General features: G+C 39.0%; 1 protein-coding gene across 3 annotated transcripts in view; it reads left to right on the plus strand.

Annotated features, from left to right (window-relative positions):
• Nucleotides 1–22,154, plus strand: part of LOC143737120 (diacylglycerol kinase delta) — an 81,500-nt gene that overhangs the window by 55,701 nt on the left and 3,645 nt on the right. For all 3 annotated transcript variants that reach the window (XM_077228089.1, XM_077228091.1, XM_077228090.1), the window contains 19 exons: nucleotides 732–891; nucleotides 1,153–1,261; nucleotides 2,233–2,372; nucleotides 2,466–2,550; nucleotides 2,743–2,828; nucleotides 2,971–3,070; nucleotides 3,393–3,597; nucleotides 3,994–4,092; nucleotides 5,524–5,614; nucleotides 6,654–6,761; nucleotides 6,946–7,042; nucleotides 7,326–7,433; nucleotides 8,754–8,867; nucleotides 9,433–9,567; nucleotides 15,833–15,993; nucleotides 16,329–16,443; nucleotides 17,490–17,579; nucleotides 17,694–17,810; nucleotides 19,617–19,725. In XM_077228089.1, the coding sequence (XP_077084204.1) occupies nucleotides 732–891; nucleotides 1,153–1,261; nucleotides 2,233–2,372; nucleotides 2,466–2,550; nucleotides 2,743–2,828; nucleotides 2,971–3,070; nucleotides 3,393–3,597; nucleotides 3,994–4,092; nucleotides 5,524–5,614; nucleotides 6,654–6,761; nucleotides 6,946–7,042; nucleotides 7,326–7,433; nucleotides 8,754–8,867; nucleotides 9,433–9,567; nucleotides 15,833–15,993; nucleotides 16,329–16,443; nucleotides 17,490–17,579; nucleotides 17,694–17,810; nucleotides 19,617–19,725 (2,229 nt within the window). The remainder of the gene's footprint in view (nucleotides 1–731; nucleotides 892–1,152; nucleotides 1,262–2,232; nucleotides 2,373–2,465; nucleotides 2,551–2,742; nucleotides 2,829–2,970; nucleotides 3,071–3,392; nucleotides 3,598–3,993; nucleotides 4,093–5,523; nucleotides 5,615–6,653; nucleotides 6,762–6,945; nucleotides 7,043–7,325; nucleotides 7,434–8,753; nucleotides 8,868–9,432; nucleotides 9,568–15,832; nucleotides 15,994–16,328; nucleotides 16,444–17,489; nucleotides 17,580–17,693; nucleotides 17,811–19,616; nucleotides 19,726–22,154) is intronic.

The following is a 22,154-nucleotide window of genomic DNA, read 5'->3' on the forward strand; positions in this document are numbered from 1 at the left end:
CTCTGCCAATTATCTGACTTATCCTCGTAAACGAATAATTTATTATCTTTATATACATGTGACGGGTAGGTCCACGGAGGCTTCCATGTAGTTCCGCCATTTTGAAATACTATAGTAGCAGAGAGGGTCAAAAAGTACTAGGCCAACGCATTTCCACAACAAATTTTCGTTAAAACTCGACGAAGTTCTATTAGAAGACATCCTGTCCTAGCTTTTTGGTACATAACAGCTACCGTAGATGCAACACGCATTTGAAAAACCGAGGCGCTGGAGAGCACAATTCGTTTGAATGCAAAATACAATTTCACCGCTAGATGGGAGAAATTACTACACAATGTCCCTTTAACTTTCTATTTATTAAAGAATACTTAAAAATAAAATCAAAATATAAAACAGTTACTTTAAATTGTAATAATATTTTACACATTTACTGTATTTTTTATCAAGTACATGCAGCCTTGGTGAGCATAAGAGACTTATTTCAAAAACATTAGAAGAATCTTACAGACCTTAAACTTTTGCACACTGCATTTATCTAGAGATTTTATGGGAACAGTCATTCTTAATGTTAGTAATGTTCTTGAAGAGACAGTGGTTAAAGATGGTTACATTTCCAAACATGACACCCCTCCCAAGTTCTTTTCCTCTCCTCTCCTTTTCTTATTCCCACTCTCTTTCCCTCCTCTCCAATCCCACCATTGTCCTTCTTCATCATCCCTTGCTCACTGCAGGCTTCTGGAAGGCCACCATTCCATCCTGCTCGAGTCCTCTGCTGGTGCTGGTGAACAGTAAGAGTGGTGACAACCAGGGCGTCAAGTTCCTGCGCAGGTTTAGGCAGCTTCTGAACCCGGCGCAGGTCTTTGACCTCATGAACGGCGGCCCACAGCTGGGGTGAGATCAACGTCCGCTGATAGCACACTGCAATATCAATTAAAAGACTTTGTAAGGCAGTTAAATAGTCAGGAATCATTCACTGTAGCTTAGCTTTTAAAACAACCCAACATGTTTATTTGATAGCTGTAACATTCTCAATAATTATGTACTTTCAATCTTAGTGCAGCTTTCAATAGTATTCTGTTTTGAACGTACAATTTTGTTGGCAAAGTCAATTTGCCCTCTGGGCCATAATTTTTTTTTTTTTTATGTGTACAGGCTTCGTCTCTTCCAGAAGTTTGAGACCTTTCGTATCCTAGTGTGTGGTGGAGATGGGAGCGTGGGCTGGGTTCTTTCTGAACTGGACAAACTCAGCCTGCACAAACAGGTCAGAATAACCAGAATAAAGTATTTTAATGAAAGCTTATGAAAATGTGCACTAGGGGTGTGCAACGGAGCAAATATCTGTATCTGTATTTCTAATAATCTTAATAAATCCGGAAGTGGGCAGGGCTTTAATCGGAAGTTTGTAAAATTTGCATAAGAAGTTTGTTTTAAGTGTCATTTTGGTCCCTTAGTTTTCATTTAACAAAAGCCTTGTATAACTCGTAAAAAAAAAAATATATATATATATATATATATATATATATATATAATTACAAAATGTATTGAAATGTATTCTAAATATTAAATAAATATATATTTATTTAAACAAATATTTATTTTTATTTTATTTTAATTTACAAAGGATTCATCCACAACCTTAAATAAAAAGACTATATATAAAATAGCTGATTAGAGAACATGAAAGAAAATATTGAATAATTAAAAACTGCTAAAACAACTTTTACTATCCATACAAATGCAAATCTGAACTAATTATAAAGAATACGTAAATGCCTCCTGTCTCTGGGAGAGAGTCAGAGAAACATATCATATCGTTCAAGGTTTAAAACATTTAAACAAACATATAAAGTAGTAAAAAAAATTGTGTGATGTATCTTAGTTGATATTACTCTCGTCAAAGCTCTGATTTCTGAGAGATGCACAGAGACTGCAACGCAGCTATTGGATTTGTGATCGCGCTGTCCTTATTTAATTCATAAAGTTTACAATAATTTGTGTATCATAGCATACAAGGTTTAAAACATTTTAATAGACATATTAAATGGAAGAAAATATGTATTATATAGTATTTTATTTAGAATTTACCCTTGACAAAGCTTGGGGCAATTTTATTTGAGTGATTTTTAAACCTCTTGAACGGCATTTTACATATGGTCCATTTTTATTTTTTCGTCTTTTGCTCTAGAAGTACCCAGAAGTATCTCTTATTGTGTTGTGTTGTGTGTGTAACAGTGCCAGCTGGGCGTGTTACCGCTGGGCACAGGAAATGACCTGGCACGTGTGCTTGGCTGGGGAGGACTCTGTGATGATGATGCTCAGCTGCTGGAGATACTGGAGAAACTGGAGAGAGCTACAACCAAGATGCTGGACAGGTGAGAGACAAAGAGAAAGAAGGAGAATGAATGAATGAGTGGATGAATGACTCTCATCAAACTCATCTCTCTGTTCCTGAATGTGTGTCACAGATGGAGTGTGATGACCTATGAAGTGCCCACCAAACAGACTCCAGCAATTTTAAAGGAGGAGGACGCATTAGACTCCCCCCTACAGGTGACCTTTAATCCTTAAGCATTTACTAAGAGAACAGTTCTTTTAAATTGTAATAATATTTATCACTTTTTTTTACTGTATTTTTCATCAAATACATACCATGTTAGTGTTACTTCTTTAAAAACAATTAAAAAAACTTAAATTGTATTTAAATGAGATTTTCTGTTTTAAAATTATATTTTTAAAATCCAGATTACACAATATGCCGATTCTGTTGCCACTCACTTGACCAAAATCCTGGACTCTGACAAACACAGTGACGTTATATCATCTGCTAAGTGAGTAAACAGTTCATTTGTGTTCATGAATGTGTTGTGCAGGTTATGAGTATAGAATATGAATATAATTTTTTTATTTTTCAATTTTTCAAAAATCCTTTTGAACCTCTAAATTGTGCATTCCTATCTCTTTCATTCACAGGTTTCTTTGTGGAACAGTTAATGAGTTTGTGGCTGAGGTCGGCAAAGCTTATGAACGGGCCACAGAGAATAAAGAGGAGGCCGATGCTATGGCAAAAAAGGTAAAGCTGGAGACTTATGTGATTTTTTTTTTTCAGTTATTGTGAGCAAACAGTTGAACAGTTAGCCAAAAGAACACGTGAATGGTTAAATAGACAAGTGATGGGTTAAGCGAACAGTCAAATAATAACCCAAAGGAACAAACAAATTTTAAGTAAAATCAACAGACAATGAGCCAACAGTTTAATAATGAGTGAATTAGCAGTCAAAAGATTAAATGAAGAGCTAAACAAACAGTTAAATGAAACGTCAGATAAATGTGAGAGTTAAATGTGTTTGGTTCTTTATAAATTTTTCTGATTTGTGCGTGTGTGTCTATCTCAGTGTGCCATGTTGAACGAGAAGCTGGACTCTTTGGTTAAGGCTCTCAGCGAAGACGCCAGTGCCAAGCTTGTACCAGCCGGGCCCATCTCACCAGACGAGAGCGACACTGATCAGTCCAGACCCTTCAGATCAAGAGAGCAGCTGATGCTAAGGGCCAACAGCCTAAAGAAAGCACTCCGACAAATCATAGATCAGGCAGAAAAGGGTAATTCTTTACATTATATGAGTGCATTCTTCTGTGGAAGTGGAAAGTCATTGGATTTCGGCCAGTGTTAGAATACATAGAATAAACATCAAAAAGAAAATAATTCAAGCATTGTAGAATACTCTAAGGCAAAACTTCTGTACTTCATGAAGATAATTGTGAGATAACATTTTCAAAACATGCCCAAAGAGAAAAACACAAAAAGGCTTCAGTAATTAACATTTAACTTTTTTTTTCTGTGTTTACCGCGTTTGTATTTAAATATGTATTAATGTATTTTAAGATGAAACTAAAATCTGTGGTTTGCAGATACAGGAATGTACACGCATGTTACAGTGGCTTCTGGGAAACTTTACCTAATATTTAATTAGATTGCTCTTGATTGCTTTCTTTCAGTGGTGGATGAGCAGAACAGACACACCCAGGTACAGAGAATGTCATCCTCAACGTCAATCAAAAGAGGCAGCAGTGAGGACCTCAAAGAGGGGGAGCCACGTGAGTGACAAACTCTTCTCAATTACATTTCCCACTGCAAACTTTTATCTTTACTGCAGCTCATTCAAACATTGGCATTTTGATCAATTAAAGATGTTCTAAGCACAATTTCATGAAAATTGCAATTGGCCTCAACCTGAGAATCATTAAATCAACCACCAAAATCCCTGAATAAAAACCCCACAGACAGAGGATCATTACTCATTTTGTGAATATGAAGGTCAGCTGCAGATATTAAGACTGAAGAGCATTGCAAATACAGAAGACAAAATTAAATTAGGAGGATGCAAAATAACTATGTGTTTGCATGCCCTGGTGGAAGTAAAAAACTACATCATGCAACTCAGACACTGCCTAGAAAAGGTCGTCCCTCAGAACTGTCTTTGTGAGCAGGGAGACATGAAAAAAGAAAAGGCCAATGATCACTTGAAGGAGCAACAGAGTTAATTAACATCAACTATATCAGCATGCATAACACTGCATTAGCTCACATAAATGGCAGCACTAAACACATTTTGCATGAAGAACTGTTTTATTTATTTTTTATATAAATTTTGATTTAGAAATTATTTAGATTTTCATGTAATATTTCTCAAAATGAATCACTGATACATGAATGCATGAAATGAGTCACATGAAATGAAAAATGTGAAAAAAGAAAATTTTAACTTTCACTGATGCTAGTTTTTACTAAATCTACTCAGTGTTACTAAACAAATGTGTGTAATCAAGTGAGCTTAGTTTAATTTGAATTCTTTCAAAGAAAATAACTTTAATTGACAAGTATCTGTTCAGTCAACTGGAAATGAGTTTTCTTAACTTTAAATTTAAATGTAAACTACTCAAATACTTTGTGTAGTGCTATAGACTTTAAGATATTTTTTTGCAATAAATAATGTGTGTTCAATTGGTTTAACTCAAATCAGTTACTTAGGGTGTTACTCCAATAACATTTAGTAACAAGTAACTCAAGTAAAAGTTTTATTTAGTTATAAGAAATATTATTTTATTAGACTCATGAAATTCACATTTCACAGTGATCAAATATTTAAACTTAAAATGGTTTAAGGAAATCTGTTTCCTCAAATTATTTAACTCATTGGATTTACTGTATGTATAAGTCAAATTAAGACAAAGTAAGCTAGTCATAATTATATTAAGCTTTGAATCATTTTCAAAGAATACATCATACACAAAATAATTGAATTGAAACTACCAAAAATAAGTAGTAGCATGAAGTTATTAAAAGTAGATAATTTCAGTTCATTCAACCACTTATCAAAAAAAAAGTTTTTTCAGAACAGTTTAATACACAGTTTTTATTATTGTACTATTGCTATTGAAGTTTTTGTTGTGATTCTAGGTTTTTTTCTTATGGCTGCATTTTCCACATCACTCTCTCACTCTTCTATTCCTTTATTTCATTGACAGGTCAAAACACATTGAGTCCATCCTCTACAACCCCAATATTACTGGAGAAGTCAGAGAGCTTCGGCACTGTGCTTTTCTCTGAAGAGTTTGTGTAAGACTGTGCAAACACACACACACACACACACACACACACACACACACACACACACACACACACACACACACACACACACACACACACACACACACACACACACAAACACACACACAAACACACACATGGCAGAGCTCTTATCTTTCTCCAGAGAACTGCAGTAATGACATCTGAGGTTCCAGTAGCTCTAAAACCATGTTGACAGTGTAATATACCAAAGTGTTTGCTATTCCACTCACCGACACACTAGTCCATCAAAGTTTCAGAGGACATAAATCTGTTTTTTATCCCAGGCCTATATGTTTCCATCTACAGGCTGTAGGGCTCACATTTACAATGTTAGCATTATTTACATAATTATAGAGCTGAAAAGAGTTGTTCTGGATTAGCTGAAAATATAATATTTATAATGTTTTTGAAAGTAGTCTCTTATGCTCACCAAGACTGCATTTATTTGACAGTTACAGTAAAAAACAGTAATATTGTGAAATACTATTACAATTTAAAATAACTGTTTTCTATTTTAAAATGTAATTTATTCCTATGATGACAAAGCTGAATTTTCAGCATCATTACTCCTGTCTTTAGTGTCACACGATTCTTCAGAAATCATTCTAATATGCTGATTTAGTGCTTAATATATATATATTTTTTTTATTATTTTTTTTTTTTATTATTATCAATGTTGAAAACAGCTGCTTTATATTTTTGTGGAAACCATGATCTATTTTCTTCAGGATTCTTGAATAGAATAAAATAACAACATTTTTTTTAATTAGATATCTGTATTAATGTATTATATAATGCTTAATAGATCATTAGAAGCTTAGCACTTCTCATATCCATCATTATAAGAGACAGTTTCTTATGTGACATTGCAATCTATAAATTGAATACACTTTCCTTGTGAAAGATGTATGACGAATACATCCACCTTTTCTGTTTATTTAGCACTTCAAAAATCTTTTTTTATTCATAAGTCAGTCCTTTTGTGACTCAGCTTACACAATTCATCCTGCTTGTTTCTGTTCCACAGGCAGTGCACAGAAAAGTGTGTAATGAATAACTATTTTGGCATCGGGCTGGATGCCAAAATATCTTTGGAGTTCAACAACAAGAGAGATGAGCACCCAAAAAAGTGCAGGTAAGAAAGAAGAAATGTTTGATAATTGCTGAATATAATCCATTAAATCCAAAATGAAAATGTATTGCAAAGATGTGGCATTACTAGTTACAGTTTTGCTTTTAATGTTGTTGTTTTTTTCAGTGATAATGTTGTTTATATAATGCTGACTAAAACAGTGAAATTCCGTTCTTTTTTTCCACAGTAGTCGCACTAAAAACATGATGTGGTATGGAGTGTTAGGGACCAGGGAACTGGTGCAGAAAACTTACAAGAACCTGGAACAAAGAGTCGAGCTGGAGGTATTGAGCATGTGTTGGACAGACAGAGAGAAAGGGAATGCAAAATGCTGAAATTTAAGCTGAATACATTGCACCCTTTTCTGACCTTTAAGGGGAAGAGGAAGTACTCTTTGTGCCATTTACTTCACTTTACACACTATGAATGATGCTTTACCACTGTGGGTTTATGTGTAGATGTACTTTTCATCTAAGTGGTCATGGTTTCATGTTTCAAATGCTGTTCTGAGAAGCTGTACATTACATCAAGTATCTCTCTCTCTCTCTCTCTCTCTCTCTCTTGCAGTGTGATGGAGTGCCCATGTCCTTGCCGAGTCTTCAGGGTCTTGCCGTTTTGAACATCCCCAGCTATGCAGGAGGCATTAATTTCTGGGGTGGCACCAAAGAGGACAATGTGAGTCCATCAATGAAACTGAATTTCAGTTTAGAGCTTATAACTTTACTTTCCAGAGGGCAGTTCAGTTCAACAAAGTGAAAAATCAGCTCTGAGTTAAACAGATGAGTTTGTGCCGGTCATTTATCCTCAGTGCATCTTTTTAATGTTCTGAGCTGTCAATAAACAATGGCTCCTGGCCAGACTTTCTTCCTGCAAATACGACTTCAGAATGCATCAACCATATTTACAACCACTCATCAATCCATCAATATCCTTTCATAATTTTTCGAAATGCATTGTGGTGAATAAACAGGAAGAAATATGAAACTGGTGTGGTGAATAAATGGTGAAAAAAGATGAGAGCGTAAAAGAGCAGTGCAAATGTAACAAGTATGATAATGATAATGAGTATGATAATTTACAGTACACTGAAGTCTAGTATAGAAACATTTTAAGCTCTTGCTCATCCAATATTTCTTAAAGTTACAAAATGTAAGATTTTTGTAATAAAATATCGCAAAATCACTTGCACAGTGTAATACATTTCCTGCAGTTGTGTACTTACAATATCCCAAAAGTTCCCAAAGATTTTTAATTTCAGAGAAATTCCGATTTTAAATAATGGCTCGTCCCTGGTCATTGTTGCCTGTCAATGTCGCCTGTCTAACTTTGACTTGACAGCAAATGTGAGCAAAGGTGAAAGGTGAGCAAATGTACATAAGGTGAGCAAATGTGAGCAAATGTACATAAAATAAACTGACCTGTGTGAGTAGTAATTCTGCACTTGCGTGTAGTTTGGTAGAATGAAATGTCCAATCGCGACCTGCTTCATACCACAGTCATGTTAAAAACATCAATGTATTCACTCATCCATAAACATTATTAGATCCAACACCATTACGACAAGTTCCATAATTCTGCTTATGCGTCATCAACCTACGCCTTTGTTATTGTAAGAGGTTAGTGACCCCTAGCGGCGAAAAAAATACATATGTTAGCTTTAAGTACACAGTCCAATTTTTGGGGGAAAAATACATATATTACAGAGGATAGCTAACCTGGAGTGATGCTGTTTGTATATCTGATCAGTATCTAACTCATTCCACGGTAACAGATTCTTTCCACTGTAAAGTGGAAAACCATGATATAATTTCCCAGTATGAATTAGAGTGCACACATAAGACATCTGGTCCTTCCTGTGTGTCATGTTTCAAGCTGCTTATCTTAACATATTTATTTAGATAGATGGTGTAAATTAAAGAATAGTTCAGATGATGGGAATGTCGTTCAACGGTGGACGTTTTGAAATATTGTCTGCCTTTGTATTTGTTTGTGTAGAATTTTGGAGCTCCATCGTTTGATGATAAGAAGCTGGAAGTGGTGGCTGTGTTCGGCAGCATGCAGATGGCCATGTCTCGAGTAATCAACCTACAACATCACCGCATCACACAGGTCTGAACACTAGGACACAATGCAGAATTTAACAATTATCTTCCTGTCAATTCACGGGTTGGAATATAAATTAAATTCAACTACACCCTAATTGGAATTTGAATCATAGTGACAAGATGAGGAATTTACTGAATTGCAATTCAAAGAATTTCAACAGTCACATTATGGAGAAATTAGTCCAAAACTATTTTTGTGACATCACAATGATTTCATTAGTAATTTAGACTAATTATACTCCATTTTAAAGAGATTCTGGAAAAAGTGTTCTTCCACCGGGGTAAAATGAAACTCAATTTATTAAATATAACGAAATATACAGAACTAAAATGAAATACAGTTGTCTACACTCTCTTTAAAATAAAAGTAACTGGTGTGTGTAGGTTAGGTGAATTTTTAAATGTTGATCATCTAATGTTGTTATGTGTATATGAGAACTTGTTTATGGGTAATTTCTGGTAAATAATTTAACAATATGCATCATCTTGTAATTTAAATGTAACTTTTAAACTATTCTTACATGAGTCATATGAGTTCAGATGTGCTTTGACACTGGCTGTTTCTTTAGTGTCGGCAGGTGAAGATCACCATCCTGGGTGATGAAGGCGTACCTGTGCAGGTGGATGGTGAGGCCTGGATTCAGCCTCCTGGCATCGTCCAAATTGTCCACAAGAACAGAGCCCAGATGCTCACCAGAGACCGGGTCAGTGTGTGTGCTCATCTTCTTTTCTCTTCTTTAAAATCTTTGTCAATCTTTCTGAACAGACCAGCATTGCTAGTCACTCCTATGTGTTGCGTGAGCACTTGTGGGATACTGGTTATCTACTGTCCCCATTAGACTAACCTAACCAGCAGAACCTCCTGTCAGTTTCACCAGAAAAACAAGCTTTATCAGTTTAGTTTTGCAGATGAACATGCCTACACTATCATTCAAAAGTATGGGGTTGGAAAAAAAATTTAAAACAGGAAATGTAAACACTTGATCGTGTTTAAAACCGAAATTGAAAGGTTATGTGCATGTGCAATGACGTAGAAATTGCGTAAGGATGTATAAGATGAGCTGTTGTTGTTGAAAATGTAAGGTATAATCCATGGCTAGCTGTGTATTAAACTATTTTAATGCACGACGTAGAGGCAAATAACTGTCCAACACAAAGTGCATTAAAATTGTTTAATTCACAGCTAGCCGTGGATTATCCCGCTTATGCCATGGTCATTTGCCAGCACTGACAATTTAGGATGTTATTGATGCTTGCAGCATAATATTTGACCAGAAGTGTAAAACTGATGGTTATTTCCGTCAGTTACGGCTCGTTAGATCTAGCATTCTGCCCGCTTTGAATCAGACACAGAGATAAAGTAGTGTGGTAAGATTACATTTATTTGAATGAATGAATGAATGAATGAATTGCATTTAGTTTAATTAATTAGAGAGAGAGAGAGACAGAGAGATGAGATATGCGTACCTGCTTCTGTTTAGTCAAGTCAAGTCACCTTCATTTATATAGCGCTTTTAACAATGTAGTTTGTTTCAAAGCAGCTTTACAGTGATAATAGGAAATTAAAGTAACAGAGATTGTTTTGGCTTTACAGCAGCTCTAGAATAAAGTTATTGTCTAGCTATTGTCTAGTTAGTTTTGATTGATTCACTTCCGTCGCAACTATCTTTAGTTATTAACTTGATTAATGATCAACGATCATTCCCGGTTCCGGTTGACCTAATCTACAGTATGCAGCCTAACAATGAATTCTAGAAGTCTATAATGTGTTATGTGTATGCTAGGTCAAAGAGATGTGTTTTTAGTCTAGATTTGAACTGACGGAGTGTTTCTGCTTCCCGGACAATGTTAGGAAGACTGTTCCGAAGTTTTGGTACTAAAAAGGAAAAAAGGGTCTACCGCCAGCAGTCAATTTTGATTTTCTAGGTATTATCAACTGGCCGGAACTGGCCGGATTTTGAGATCACAATAGACGTGAAGGACTATAATGCGTTAAGAAGCTCGCTCAAGTACTGGGGAGCTAAACCATTTAGTGCTTTGTAAGTAATCAGCAATATTTTAAAATGTATACAATGTTTAATAGGGAGCCAATGCAGTGTTGACAGAACTGGGCTAATATGGTCATACTTCCTGGTTCTTGTAAGAACTCTAGCTGCTGCATTTTGGACCAGCTGTAGTTTGTTTATTAAGCATGCAGGGCATTGAGAGCATATGACGTGATGTATATATATTTATTAGATGGAAAAATGCAGTTTTACAGATACTCGACACGTGACTTTCGAATGAAAGATTGGTATCAAACAGCACACCCAGGTTCGACGAAGACTTGACAGAGCAGCCATCAAGTGTTAGACAGTATTCTAGGTTAGTATGTGAGGAAGTTTTTTGTCCAATAATTAGAATCTCTGTTTTTTTCAGAACTAAGTAGTATGAAATTACTAGTCATCCAGTTTTTTATATCAGCTATGCATTCCGTTAATTTTGTGAATTGGTAGGTTTCATCAGGGCGTGAAGAAATATAGATCTGAGTATCATCAGCATAACAGTGGAACCTAATGCCATGCTTCCTAATGATATCTCCTAAGAGTAGCATGTAAAGAGTGGACAGCAATGGTCCTAGTACTGAGCCTTGTGGTACGCCATACCATAGGCGCCGATACCGGGGCTCGAGCACCCACGGAAAATACCGAGCACCCACGTGTGTGCCAGACTGCCAGTAGGCTACATTCATTTTAAATTAAACTTTGCCGTTGGTGCAATGTTAACCGTCTGTCACACTGTGATTGGTTATGTCGCTGTCAGTCGCCTGCTCCATATCATCATATCCACCAATCACAGCATTTCTCGGATGAAAACGCCTCTGATCGCGGTTACGTGTCAGTTAAACTTTTGATCTGCAATGCTGTCTGTATTTGTGAGAAGTGCCGCTGTCCTGAGCTATGGTCCTGAGTTGAAAGATAGCCTACTTTACGGCTTTATTATCAAGTAAATGGGTGTGTGCGTTCGTGTCGGCGGCTGTCCATTTCCTAAAAGGGGTCGCACACCGGACGAGAAGAGCAGGGCCGCGTAGTGCCATGTCTTTTAAAATTCGAACACATTATTCTCTATGAGTGTAACTTACACACACCGGCGGCGCCCAGCTATGGCTATAGGACCTTGTTCAAAATCCTGCTGTGCCACAGAGCGCGATTTACATAGTTTTATATTAAATTAACATTTATTTGTCTCAAATCGTTGTTAATGTACTGACTTCAACCTGTGCTGCAATATACATTTATTTTACATTCATTTACGGAAATCAGCTGCTTGAATGAAAATTGCTGATGTTATCGGATTTTCAGGTGATATTCTCAATTCATTCAGTTAACGGACACCCCCCCCCCGTTGTATTTAATTGTACAGTAGCCTACAATCGTAACATAGTAGCCTACAGACATTATGTTAATTCCATAATGTCCTTAAACATAACATTACAATATTGCTGGCCATAAACTGACAAAGTACGCGTCCGGTGTGCGATAGGCTACCTCGAGTTGTCATAGACGCAGCGCTGCGCTTCTCGTTCGGTTCTGAAATGCAAACATTTTTTGACTAGGCCTAACGTTACTTTTTTTTTTAAAAAAGGGCGTGCGCCCATGAGCACCCATGGAGGAAAACATAAATCGGCGCCTATGCGCCATACTGAACTTTTGATCGATAAGACATCTCTTTATTTACTGCTACAAACTGATAATGGTCAGATAAGTATTATTTAAACCATGCTAAGGCAATTCCACTAATGCCAACATAATTTTCAAGTCTATTTAAAAGAATGTTGTAGTCAATGGTATCAAATGCAGCACTAAGATCGAGTAAGACTAATAGAGAGATACAACCACGATCGAATGATAAGAGCAAATCATTTGTGACTCTGATGAAAGTTGTCTCAGTACTATGGTACGGTCTATATCCTAACTGAAAATCCTTGCAGATACCATTTCTTTCTAAAAAGGAACATAGTTGTGAGGATACTGCCTTTTCTAGTATCTTTGACTGAAAAGGTAGATTTGAGATTGGCCTGTAATTGACTAATTCTGTAGGATCAAGTTGCGTTTTTTCAACAAGTGGTTTAATTATAGCCATCTTAAAAGTTTTTGGTAGGTATCCTAATTACAAAGATGAATTAATGATATTGAGAAGAGGATCTATGACCTCTGGAAGCATCTCTTTCAATAGATTAGTCGGTATAGGGTCTAACATACGTTGTCGATTTAGATGATTTAACGAGTTTAGAAAATTCCTCCTCTCCTATAGCAATGAATGAATCAAATTTTCCTCATGGAGACTACAATGCACTGCCTGATGCGATAATGTAGTAGAAGACGGTTGCATAGTTATAATTTTCTTCCTGATATTATCAATCTTGTAAGTAAAGAAGTTCATAAAGTGATTACTGTTGTGCTGTTTGGAAACGTCTGGCGTTGAAGCTTTATTTTTTTGTTAATTTAGCCACTGTTTCTGTAAAAAAGGCCCCCTTGTGGCCACTAAGCGTCAGACACTTTGCTGTGACTTTCTCTCTCCAACTGGAAGACGCTTCGCTTCACCTGGACTCTTAGCCAATCACAAGTTGATTCAGGATCGCTGAGCGCGAGTATTATTCTGTCAGAGGCTTTGCCAGTAGTGTACGCGAACTGCACGGACTTACAACCCGCCTTGATTCAACTGCTTTATTCTGCTTTATTCTGAAATGCGTTTTGTTTTCTACCAGAAAACTGAACTATTTGTTTTCTTCCATGAAACTGATCAGGAATATTATTAATAAAGCGATCTTTAGTGGCAGAAGTGATAGGTCTAACATATTTGTAACACTGAGTCGACTTTGCAGACTTGGCTAAATGAAGTTTACACGAGACTAGATAATAATCCGAGATGTCATCACTCTGCTGCAGAATTTCAACGGCATCAACATTGATTCCATGCGATAATATTAGATCTAGAGTATGATTACGACAATGAGTAGGTCCTGACACATGTTGTCTAACCCCAATAGAGTTCAGAATGTCTTTAAATGCCAATCCCGATGTTTCTTTTTTCGTCATCTACATGTTTATTAAAATAACCAACAATTAGGACTTTATCTGCAGCCAGTGCTAACTCTGATAGAAAATCAGCAAATTCTTTGATAAAATCTGTACGGTACCCTGGTGGACTGTATACAAATCTCAAACGTGATTTATCATTTACAGTAGATAATGTTACATTAAGCAACAACACTTCAAAGGAATTATATTTAAAACTAGACTTCTCAGTAATTCTGAAGATATTACTATGAATTACAGCAACACCTCCCCCTTTGCCTTTCAGATGAGGCTCATGTTTATAACAGTAATCTTGCGGGGTGGACTCATTTAAAGTAATGTAATCGTCTGGTTTTAGCCAGGTTTCTGTCAAACACAGCACATCTAGGTTATAATCTGTAATCATATATTTAACAATACGTGCTTTTGAAGGAAGGGATCAGGAAGAAATATTCAGCAACCTAAGCTTTATCATTTGTTCATCCGTATTATATGTGCTTTTTATTTGTTCGTCAATTAAATATTTACTAATAAATGGGTTTAGCAGTTTTTTGTATGTCCTAATTCGGGGAACAGACACAGTCTCTATATGATGATATCTAGGTGAAAGAGTCTCTATGTGATGGGATTTATCTGACCTCAGTGACGTGAGACAGCTAGCAGATGGTCGGTTTAGCCAGTTTGTCTGCTTTCTGACTTGAGCCCAAATTCATGTTTGAGCTCTAAGATTATGTGCCATATTACTATAGAGAGAAGAGCAGCACCATCCCAGGAGGGATGAATACCATCTCTTTTCAACAGGTCAGGTCTGCCCCAAAAACTTTTCCAATTGTCTATGAATTCTATATTATTTTGCGGACACCACTTAGACGGCGTCTCTCTCTCTCTCTCTCTCTCTCTCTCTCTCTCTCTCTCTCTCTCTCTCTCTCTCTCTCTCTCTCTCTCTCTCTCTCTCTCTCTCTCTCTCTCTTTCTCTGTCTCTCTCTCTCTCTCTCTCTCTCAACAAAGAAACTGTGAGTTTAATTACTTCAAAATAGCGATGTAACCCCCTCATTGCTGAGAAATATAATGTAGCAATTCAGTAGTGAAGCTACTTTATAACTAAAACACGCGGGACAGCTTTGTTAATTTTCTGTACTCCTGTTTTGTGTGTGCGCAGCTCGAACTCCGCTCTCTGTGTGTGAGTGACGTATGTACTGTATGTGTGCGCTTCAATGAAAACAGTGCATTAATATAGAACGGTGATTAAACTGACTTGGAACTACCTTTGCATTAAACGTTTTTATTGGACACCTTACAGCCAATCAGAACTGAGTATTTAGACAGACCATGTTATCAAGTGTCATACATGACTGTGATGTCATTCTAAAATTGTCCTTCACTCATCGTCTGTGAAGTGCTGCAGGACAGTCCTTGCTTCGGACTTGCTTCATCCACAGACACCTTGTTTCGGGCTCAGGAAGGGGTGTTTTTACTGCTTGATAAATATAAGCAGCACGGCACAAAGCTTCATGTGCTTGTCATCTCCTAATTAGGACCTGAAACAGATAAATATTAAGTCTACTTTTTAAAACAAAGAAAAGGAGGATGGTTAGTATGCAACAACAGTTGGAAACTGTATATTTGTGCAGTGTGCGCACGTCAAAAAGATCAAATCTGCACACAAACCAAACCTGATCACTTTCTTTAGCGTTCATGTTAACACTACGTTTGGATTCAAACAAAATCCAATCCATGCAAATGTAGCTAGTGTTATATGATCCTTCAGAAGTCATTGTAATATGTTGATTTATTGCTCAAGAAAACAATTCTAATTGTTATCAAATACAGAGGCTAGTAACTAGGCCGTTGTACTCAACTTAAGTGTAGATGCTCTGCATTCTGTCAACATTGTTTGTTGCTGTGACACAAGGCATTCGAGAGCACGCTGAAATCGTGGGAAGACAAGCGGAAAGGAGACAGCCGCCCAGCCCGGCCCCGACTGAACTCACAGCAGTCCATGGAGTATCTGACGGAGGAGGAATGCGCACAGGTTCAGCAGCTTGGCTTAGTGGCAGACTCACTCATCTACAGGTGTGTCTGTGTGTGCCTATATGAACAGTCTATGACACCTACACAAAAATAGCTTGTAACCCAACAGGAATGTCACACCACAGTGATTATCAATGCATATGTATGTGAGAAGCTATTTTATAATTATTTGAGGACTATTAAAGCACTGAACTGTGTACATTTTATCTTGAAACCGCACCCATGACTGTAACGTCTAATTCTTAGAAATGTGACACTTCCTTGTATTGATTCACAAGTAATTTTAGATTCACAATTACATTTAAAACCATGTATTAAAGGGTGTGGGAAAATATATGTTATGCTGCTGCTGAATGTGTGGTTCTTATGTTTTGTAGGATCCGGGAAGTGGCAAAGACTCATAAGGTGGTGGAGCAGGAATTAGCTCATTCTGTCAATGCCAGTGCTGCGGTCCTGAGTGAAGCCTTCCCCTCCAAACCCTCCACCCCTGAGGTGAGCAAAACACACTCGTGACTAAGATATTTAACAACTACATTTAACACACTTAGCGAATGTATTCATTCCATTTGCTTCATTCTGTTTGTTTGGCAGAATTGAATTATCATCAAGTTCAACATTTTTGATAAATCACCTAGATGCAAAATACACATTAGATCTGGTGTGCCCAACCCTGCTCCCGCCGATCGATTGTCCTGCACAGTTCATTTCCAACCCTAATCAAACACACCTGAAGCAACCAATTAAGGTCTTCAGGATCTGAAGCAACCAATTAAGGACTTCAGGATCACTTGAAAATTAAAGGCAGGTGTGTTTAATTAGGGTTGGAGATAAACTGTGCAGGACAGTCAGGAGCAGGGTTGGACACCCCTGCAGTAGATGGTAAAAATGTCAAAAAAAAAAAAAAAAGTTAATGCATTATCTGAATTCACAATATTTTATATTATATATATATATATATATATATATATATATATATATATATATATATATATATATATATAAAAAATATATATATATATATATATCTCAATCACATCGCTTGAGTTTTGTGAAATCCACACATTTGTGTAAAACCTGATGATCCTGTTCTCCAGCATGATTTGAGAATGATACAAAGAGCATCTTGAGCTTCAGTGGAAGCAAAGAAGCAATTACAAATAAGTTAAGTAAATTTTTACATTTTTTTTTATATGGCGGGTTTAAATTTGGCCGGTTTAAATGTCATATTTTCAGTGTGAAGCCCTATATATTCTTAGTTCATATCAGTGAGTGATGTGATGAGGATCGGTTCAGTCTAGCTCTGCTTTAAAGGTTAACAACTGCACCTTTCAGTCTCCAGTAGGAATAATAGCAGGTCCGTCCGTCCTGCTGTGGCTTTCAGCATGTTCAGCTTTGAGCTTCTCATGCTGTTCTCCACGGGACCTCCATCGACCAGCGAATAGAGGAATAACTGAGTGTTAATCACTGAACAGCACGAGTCTGACAGAAAGTCAAACTGAACTTGAGCTGTGATTGTGTGTGTGTGTGTTTCTCTGCAGGTTTTGAGTCGCAGTACTGCTGTAGACATTGTCAACAGCAGTAAAGTTCTCCAGCAAGAGACCAAGATGCTGCTTGAGGGGAAACTGCTGGTGAGCGGCTTCACTGTCTCTCTCTCACTTTCTCTGGCCTGTTCTTGTACACAAGCAATTCTGTATGAAATATGATAAAGACATTTTCATTTGTGTGTATATCTGTGTATGTAGCAGTTGGAGTCTTCTCAAAAAGAGGAGCTTCTTTCCACAGTGGATAGTCTCGGCGCTGAGTTACACAAGCTGGAGGACATTCACTGGATCTGTCCCAGCATGCACTGCTCTGAGGAGGTTTGTCCTACTCCACATTCATGTCTTTAGTCTCCAGTGGAGTTTCATTTTAGTTTGCATTAGTTTTTCTATAGAACCCAATAGTCGGATTCTTCAAAGAGAAGTTGTTTAGAGATGGTGTGATTTCAACATTTTTTTTTAAAATCACAATGCTAAATTCCTGATGAGTATTACTAGTCAGTATTAGGACAAGGGCAAGACTACTTCAAACAATGTTTTTAGTAAATGCAATGTTTTTAATAAAGCCCTGAATGTTTTGTTTTCCTTGTCTTTCTCATAGAGCTGAACAATTAATCAGAATAATTGTAAATTTGATTACAGCTGCCTAATCGTGCCTAATTACCTAATCTTAAAAAATACAGATTACAGCATTATATTTTCTCCCTTTGCATTAAAGGAGAACTCCGGCGCAAAATGAACCTGGGGTGTAATAACACATCGGTACCGAGTCGACTGTTCTCTGGGATTTGTTTTCATGATAATCGAGTGTAAAGGTTTTTATCTCTAAAAACTGTTTAGCTTATAACGCTAGTATATGGGGCATATAATAAGTTAAAAGAGATCGCTAGTTAATACCACTAACAAGGCTCAAAATAGCCCCACACTAACACGGTAGCTTAATGAGGGTCTCTACATACAAACCGAAGCACTGAAAACTTTGTAAGTGTACAGACAGTTTACTAATAATATACTTTATAAAGACAGTACCATCGCGGAGCCATCTTTGGAAAACGGTCTCGACCAGTCAAACCACTAACGCCGTGCTACGAGCTGAACTGTGACTTGTAATCTCACAGTTCAGCTCACTTAGCACGGCGTTAGTGGTTCGACTGGTCGAGGCTGTTTACCAAAGATGGCTCCTGCCTGTATACGCGATGGTACTGTCATTAGAAAGATCCACGTGGTGTCATGAATAATTAAGAGACAGTGTCTTCCCATTGGATATAAAAACAGCCTGTGACGTGGACACGATGAAGATTTTAAACCCTAGAAGACGAAATAGCGGAAAGAAACTAAAATGTAACAATTTTCACCCTACTATTAAATCGACCAGATGTTAACATTGCCTTCAATGGATGTTCAACACACATTCCTCTGTTATAATCTCAGAAAATTTGGTTTAGGGTTTCATGACCCTTTAAGGGTTGCTACTTTTAATGTGCTTTTGCAGCGTTGAGCATTGTAGCCAATCACAGACAAGTTTGTTGAACGCAATGGCCAATCAGAAGCCGTTTAAATGAGTCACTGCACAAGATCATTGAGTCACTTTCACTAACATGTCAGAATCATATAGCCAATATCCTGTAGTTGCAAATAAGAAATTCACTGCAATGTAGTCAGTTTCTTTGTAAAAGTTATTTTGTGAGAATGCAGAAGAATCATGAACAATGCTTTATTTTCCATGCTGCTAAGAGGAATGGCCAGTACACAGTGTGAATTGTGACAATTTAATTTAAATGTTTAAAAATTTAAATCCAGGAATTTATTGCTCCATGTCACTGACAGACATAACCAGTGAATTTCATAGAAGGTGGAATATATTGCTTAAAACACAAGCTCTCTTTTATTTTCGCAAACTTTGGTAATTCCAGCAACTATTCAGACTAATTTAAATGGCCTAATAACTTAGCATGCTGCTTGGCGAATTGTTACATAATAGCCTAGTATTATTATATTAAATCAAAGGATGGCTCAGTTTGCATCCACTGAAGTCTGGGCTAAAGCCCCGAATATCCACTGACCCTAGAACCTCCCCTGCTCTTTAGACTCCTTGTTCTTGACTCCCCGTTCTTGGTTTCACTCTAGGACCCGTCCCGTGTGTTGGTGAAAAGCAGTATAAAGCTGAAAATCATGCCCAAGGGCAAGAAAGAGAGAGAGAGGCTGCATAAGCAGCGGTCCAGCAGCTCTCTGTCAGGTAACAGACACAATCACTAGCAGAAACAGTATTAACCAGCCTCATAATCTCACCGTCATGGTCAATTATTGTCTGTACACGCTGCTTGCTAATATGTCATTCTAAGTGCCAGTTGCTTAGCCTGGTTGTGAACGTCTCAGTTACGTATGTAACCCTCGTTCCCTGAATAGGGAACGGAGACGTTACGTCGGATGACGACCAATGGGGGGTTTCGCTTAGAACACCTATCGACTTCGAGTATTACAAATCGAGCCAATGGCGATGAAATGCACGACGCTCTGAGGGAAGTGAAGGTAGCCACCACCGCAGGTGGTAGGGTACTCAAACCTGCCTGGTCCCGCCCAGGAGCCACACGTGGAGGCTCCAAAGATCGGGACGAGGGTGCCACAGAGTGCCCCGTCCCTGAGAAAGAGGGTCCTTCCTCAGAGGAATGGGACAAGGAGGTGCTGTCGCGAGGAGTATGAGTTCGGAGAACCAGGTCCGGGTGGGCCAGTAGGGCACAACCAGAAGGACCTGCTCCTCGACCTCCTTGACTTTGCGCAAAACCTGCGCAAGAAGGCTCACTGGGGGAACGCATAGTTGCGGCCCCTCGGCCAGCTGTGCGCCAGTGCGTCCGTGCCGAGCATACCCTCGGTCAGGGAATAATACAGGTCCCAACGCGTCGAGTCGTGAGAGGCAAACAGATCTATCTGTGCGTCCCCGATCTGGACCCAATCAGCTGATCCGACTGGGGATGGAGTCGCCATTCTCCAGGGAGGGGCTGAAGCCTTGAGAGCTCGTCGGCTGCACAGTCCAGGACTCCAGGAATAAAAATGGATTGAAGCGACCTCAGATGCTTCTGACTCCATAAGAGGAGGTGGCGGGCGAGTTGCGACATACGGCGCGAGCGTAGACCACCTTCGGTTGATGTACGCTACTGTGGCGGTATTGTCTGATCGGACTAGTACGTGTTGACCCCAGAGCAACGCCCGGAAGCGGTGCAGGGCAAGACGTACTGCCAGCAACTCGAGGCAATAGACATGCCACACTGCTCAACACTACATGAGAGAATCACTGAGCTTCAGGAGCAACCTTGCTCAACACCTAAGTGTGAAGAAATTCACTGAACCTCAGGAGCATTTCTGCTCAACACCTGGGTGTGATAAATCTCACTGAATTTTTCAGGAGCATTTCTGCTCAACATGAGAGTGTGACAGCATGTCCATTGCGCATGGTGCCCCAGCCCGCGGAGGCATCTGTTGAGACAACAGCATGCCGGGAAGCTCGTTCCAGGGGCACTCGGGCCCGTAGAAAACTGAGGTTCGACCACGGGGGTGAGTACTGACGGCAGGTCGGAGTAACTGGTACTCGGAGGGTGCCGTGTTGCCATGCCCACCTCGGGACTCGGTCGTGAAGCCAAAGCTGAAGTGGTCTCATATGAAGCAATCTGAGCAGCGTACCGCGGCTGCAGATGCCATATGCCCCAGGAGCCTCTGAAAAAAAACTTCAGTGGAACCGCACTCTTGTGCTTGATAGTCTCAGGCAAGTCAGCAATGGCTGAGTGGAGAAGGCGACCAAGTCCATACCGAGAAAAGAGCTCCTCTGCACGGGGCAAAGTTTACTCCTTTCCCAGTTGACCCGAATGCCCAGACGAGCTAGGTGCCGGAGTACTGGGTACCTGTATTCGCAAACCTGGTCTCAGGAGTGAGCTTAAGACAGCCAGTCACCGAGATAGTTCAGGATGCGAACCCCGTGTTCCCATGGAGGAACAAGGACTGCCTCAACAACCTTTGTGAAGGCGCGAGGAGACAGGGCTAGCCCGAATGGGAGAACAGCGTACTGATATGCGCGTGCCCTGACAGCAAACCGTAGGTATGGTCTGAGTCGAAGGAGAACGGAGACATAAAAGTAGGCGTCCTTCAGGTCGATAGCTGCAAGCCAATCATGTGGCCACACACATCCAGAAATGCGTTTGGCCAGGAGCATCTTGAACGGCAGCCGTTGAAGGGAGCGGTTCAGATGCGTATTTCCAGGATTGGCCGTAACCCACAAGACTTCTCCGGGACAATGAGGTAGGGGCTGTAAACCTGGAGGGACAGTCTCAATCTCACCCTTCACCAGTAGGGTAGCAACCTCCGCTCTCATGATAGGGGCATAGCCACCGACCAAAGTGGGTCTGGCGACAGAGGGGGACAGGGGCGAAGCGGTCCGTGGACTGCACGCCGTGTCAACCGCCTCTGTGACAGAGGGGGACGAGGAGAGCACGGCTTGTGGGCGGCTCCCTGTGTCGTCCAAGAACTCTGTATGCTCAGAGACGAGAGAGTCAGTTGGCTGTCTCCCTCCACCCTGAAGGTCTACGTTGCCGCTATTGCCGCACACCATGACCTCATTGAAGGTAAGTCGGTTGGGAAAGCACGACCTGGTTATCAGGTTCCTGAGAGGAGTGAGGA

Source organism: Siphateles boraxobius, unplaced genomic scaffold, assembly GCF_051911475.1.
Source record: "Siphateles boraxobius isolate OS27281-9 unplaced genomic scaffold, OSU_SipBor_1 130, whole genome shotgun sequence".
Taxonomy (NCBI): domain Eukaryota; kingdom Metazoa; phylum Chordata; class Actinopteri; order Cypriniformes; family Leuciscidae; genus Siphateles; species Siphateles boraxobius.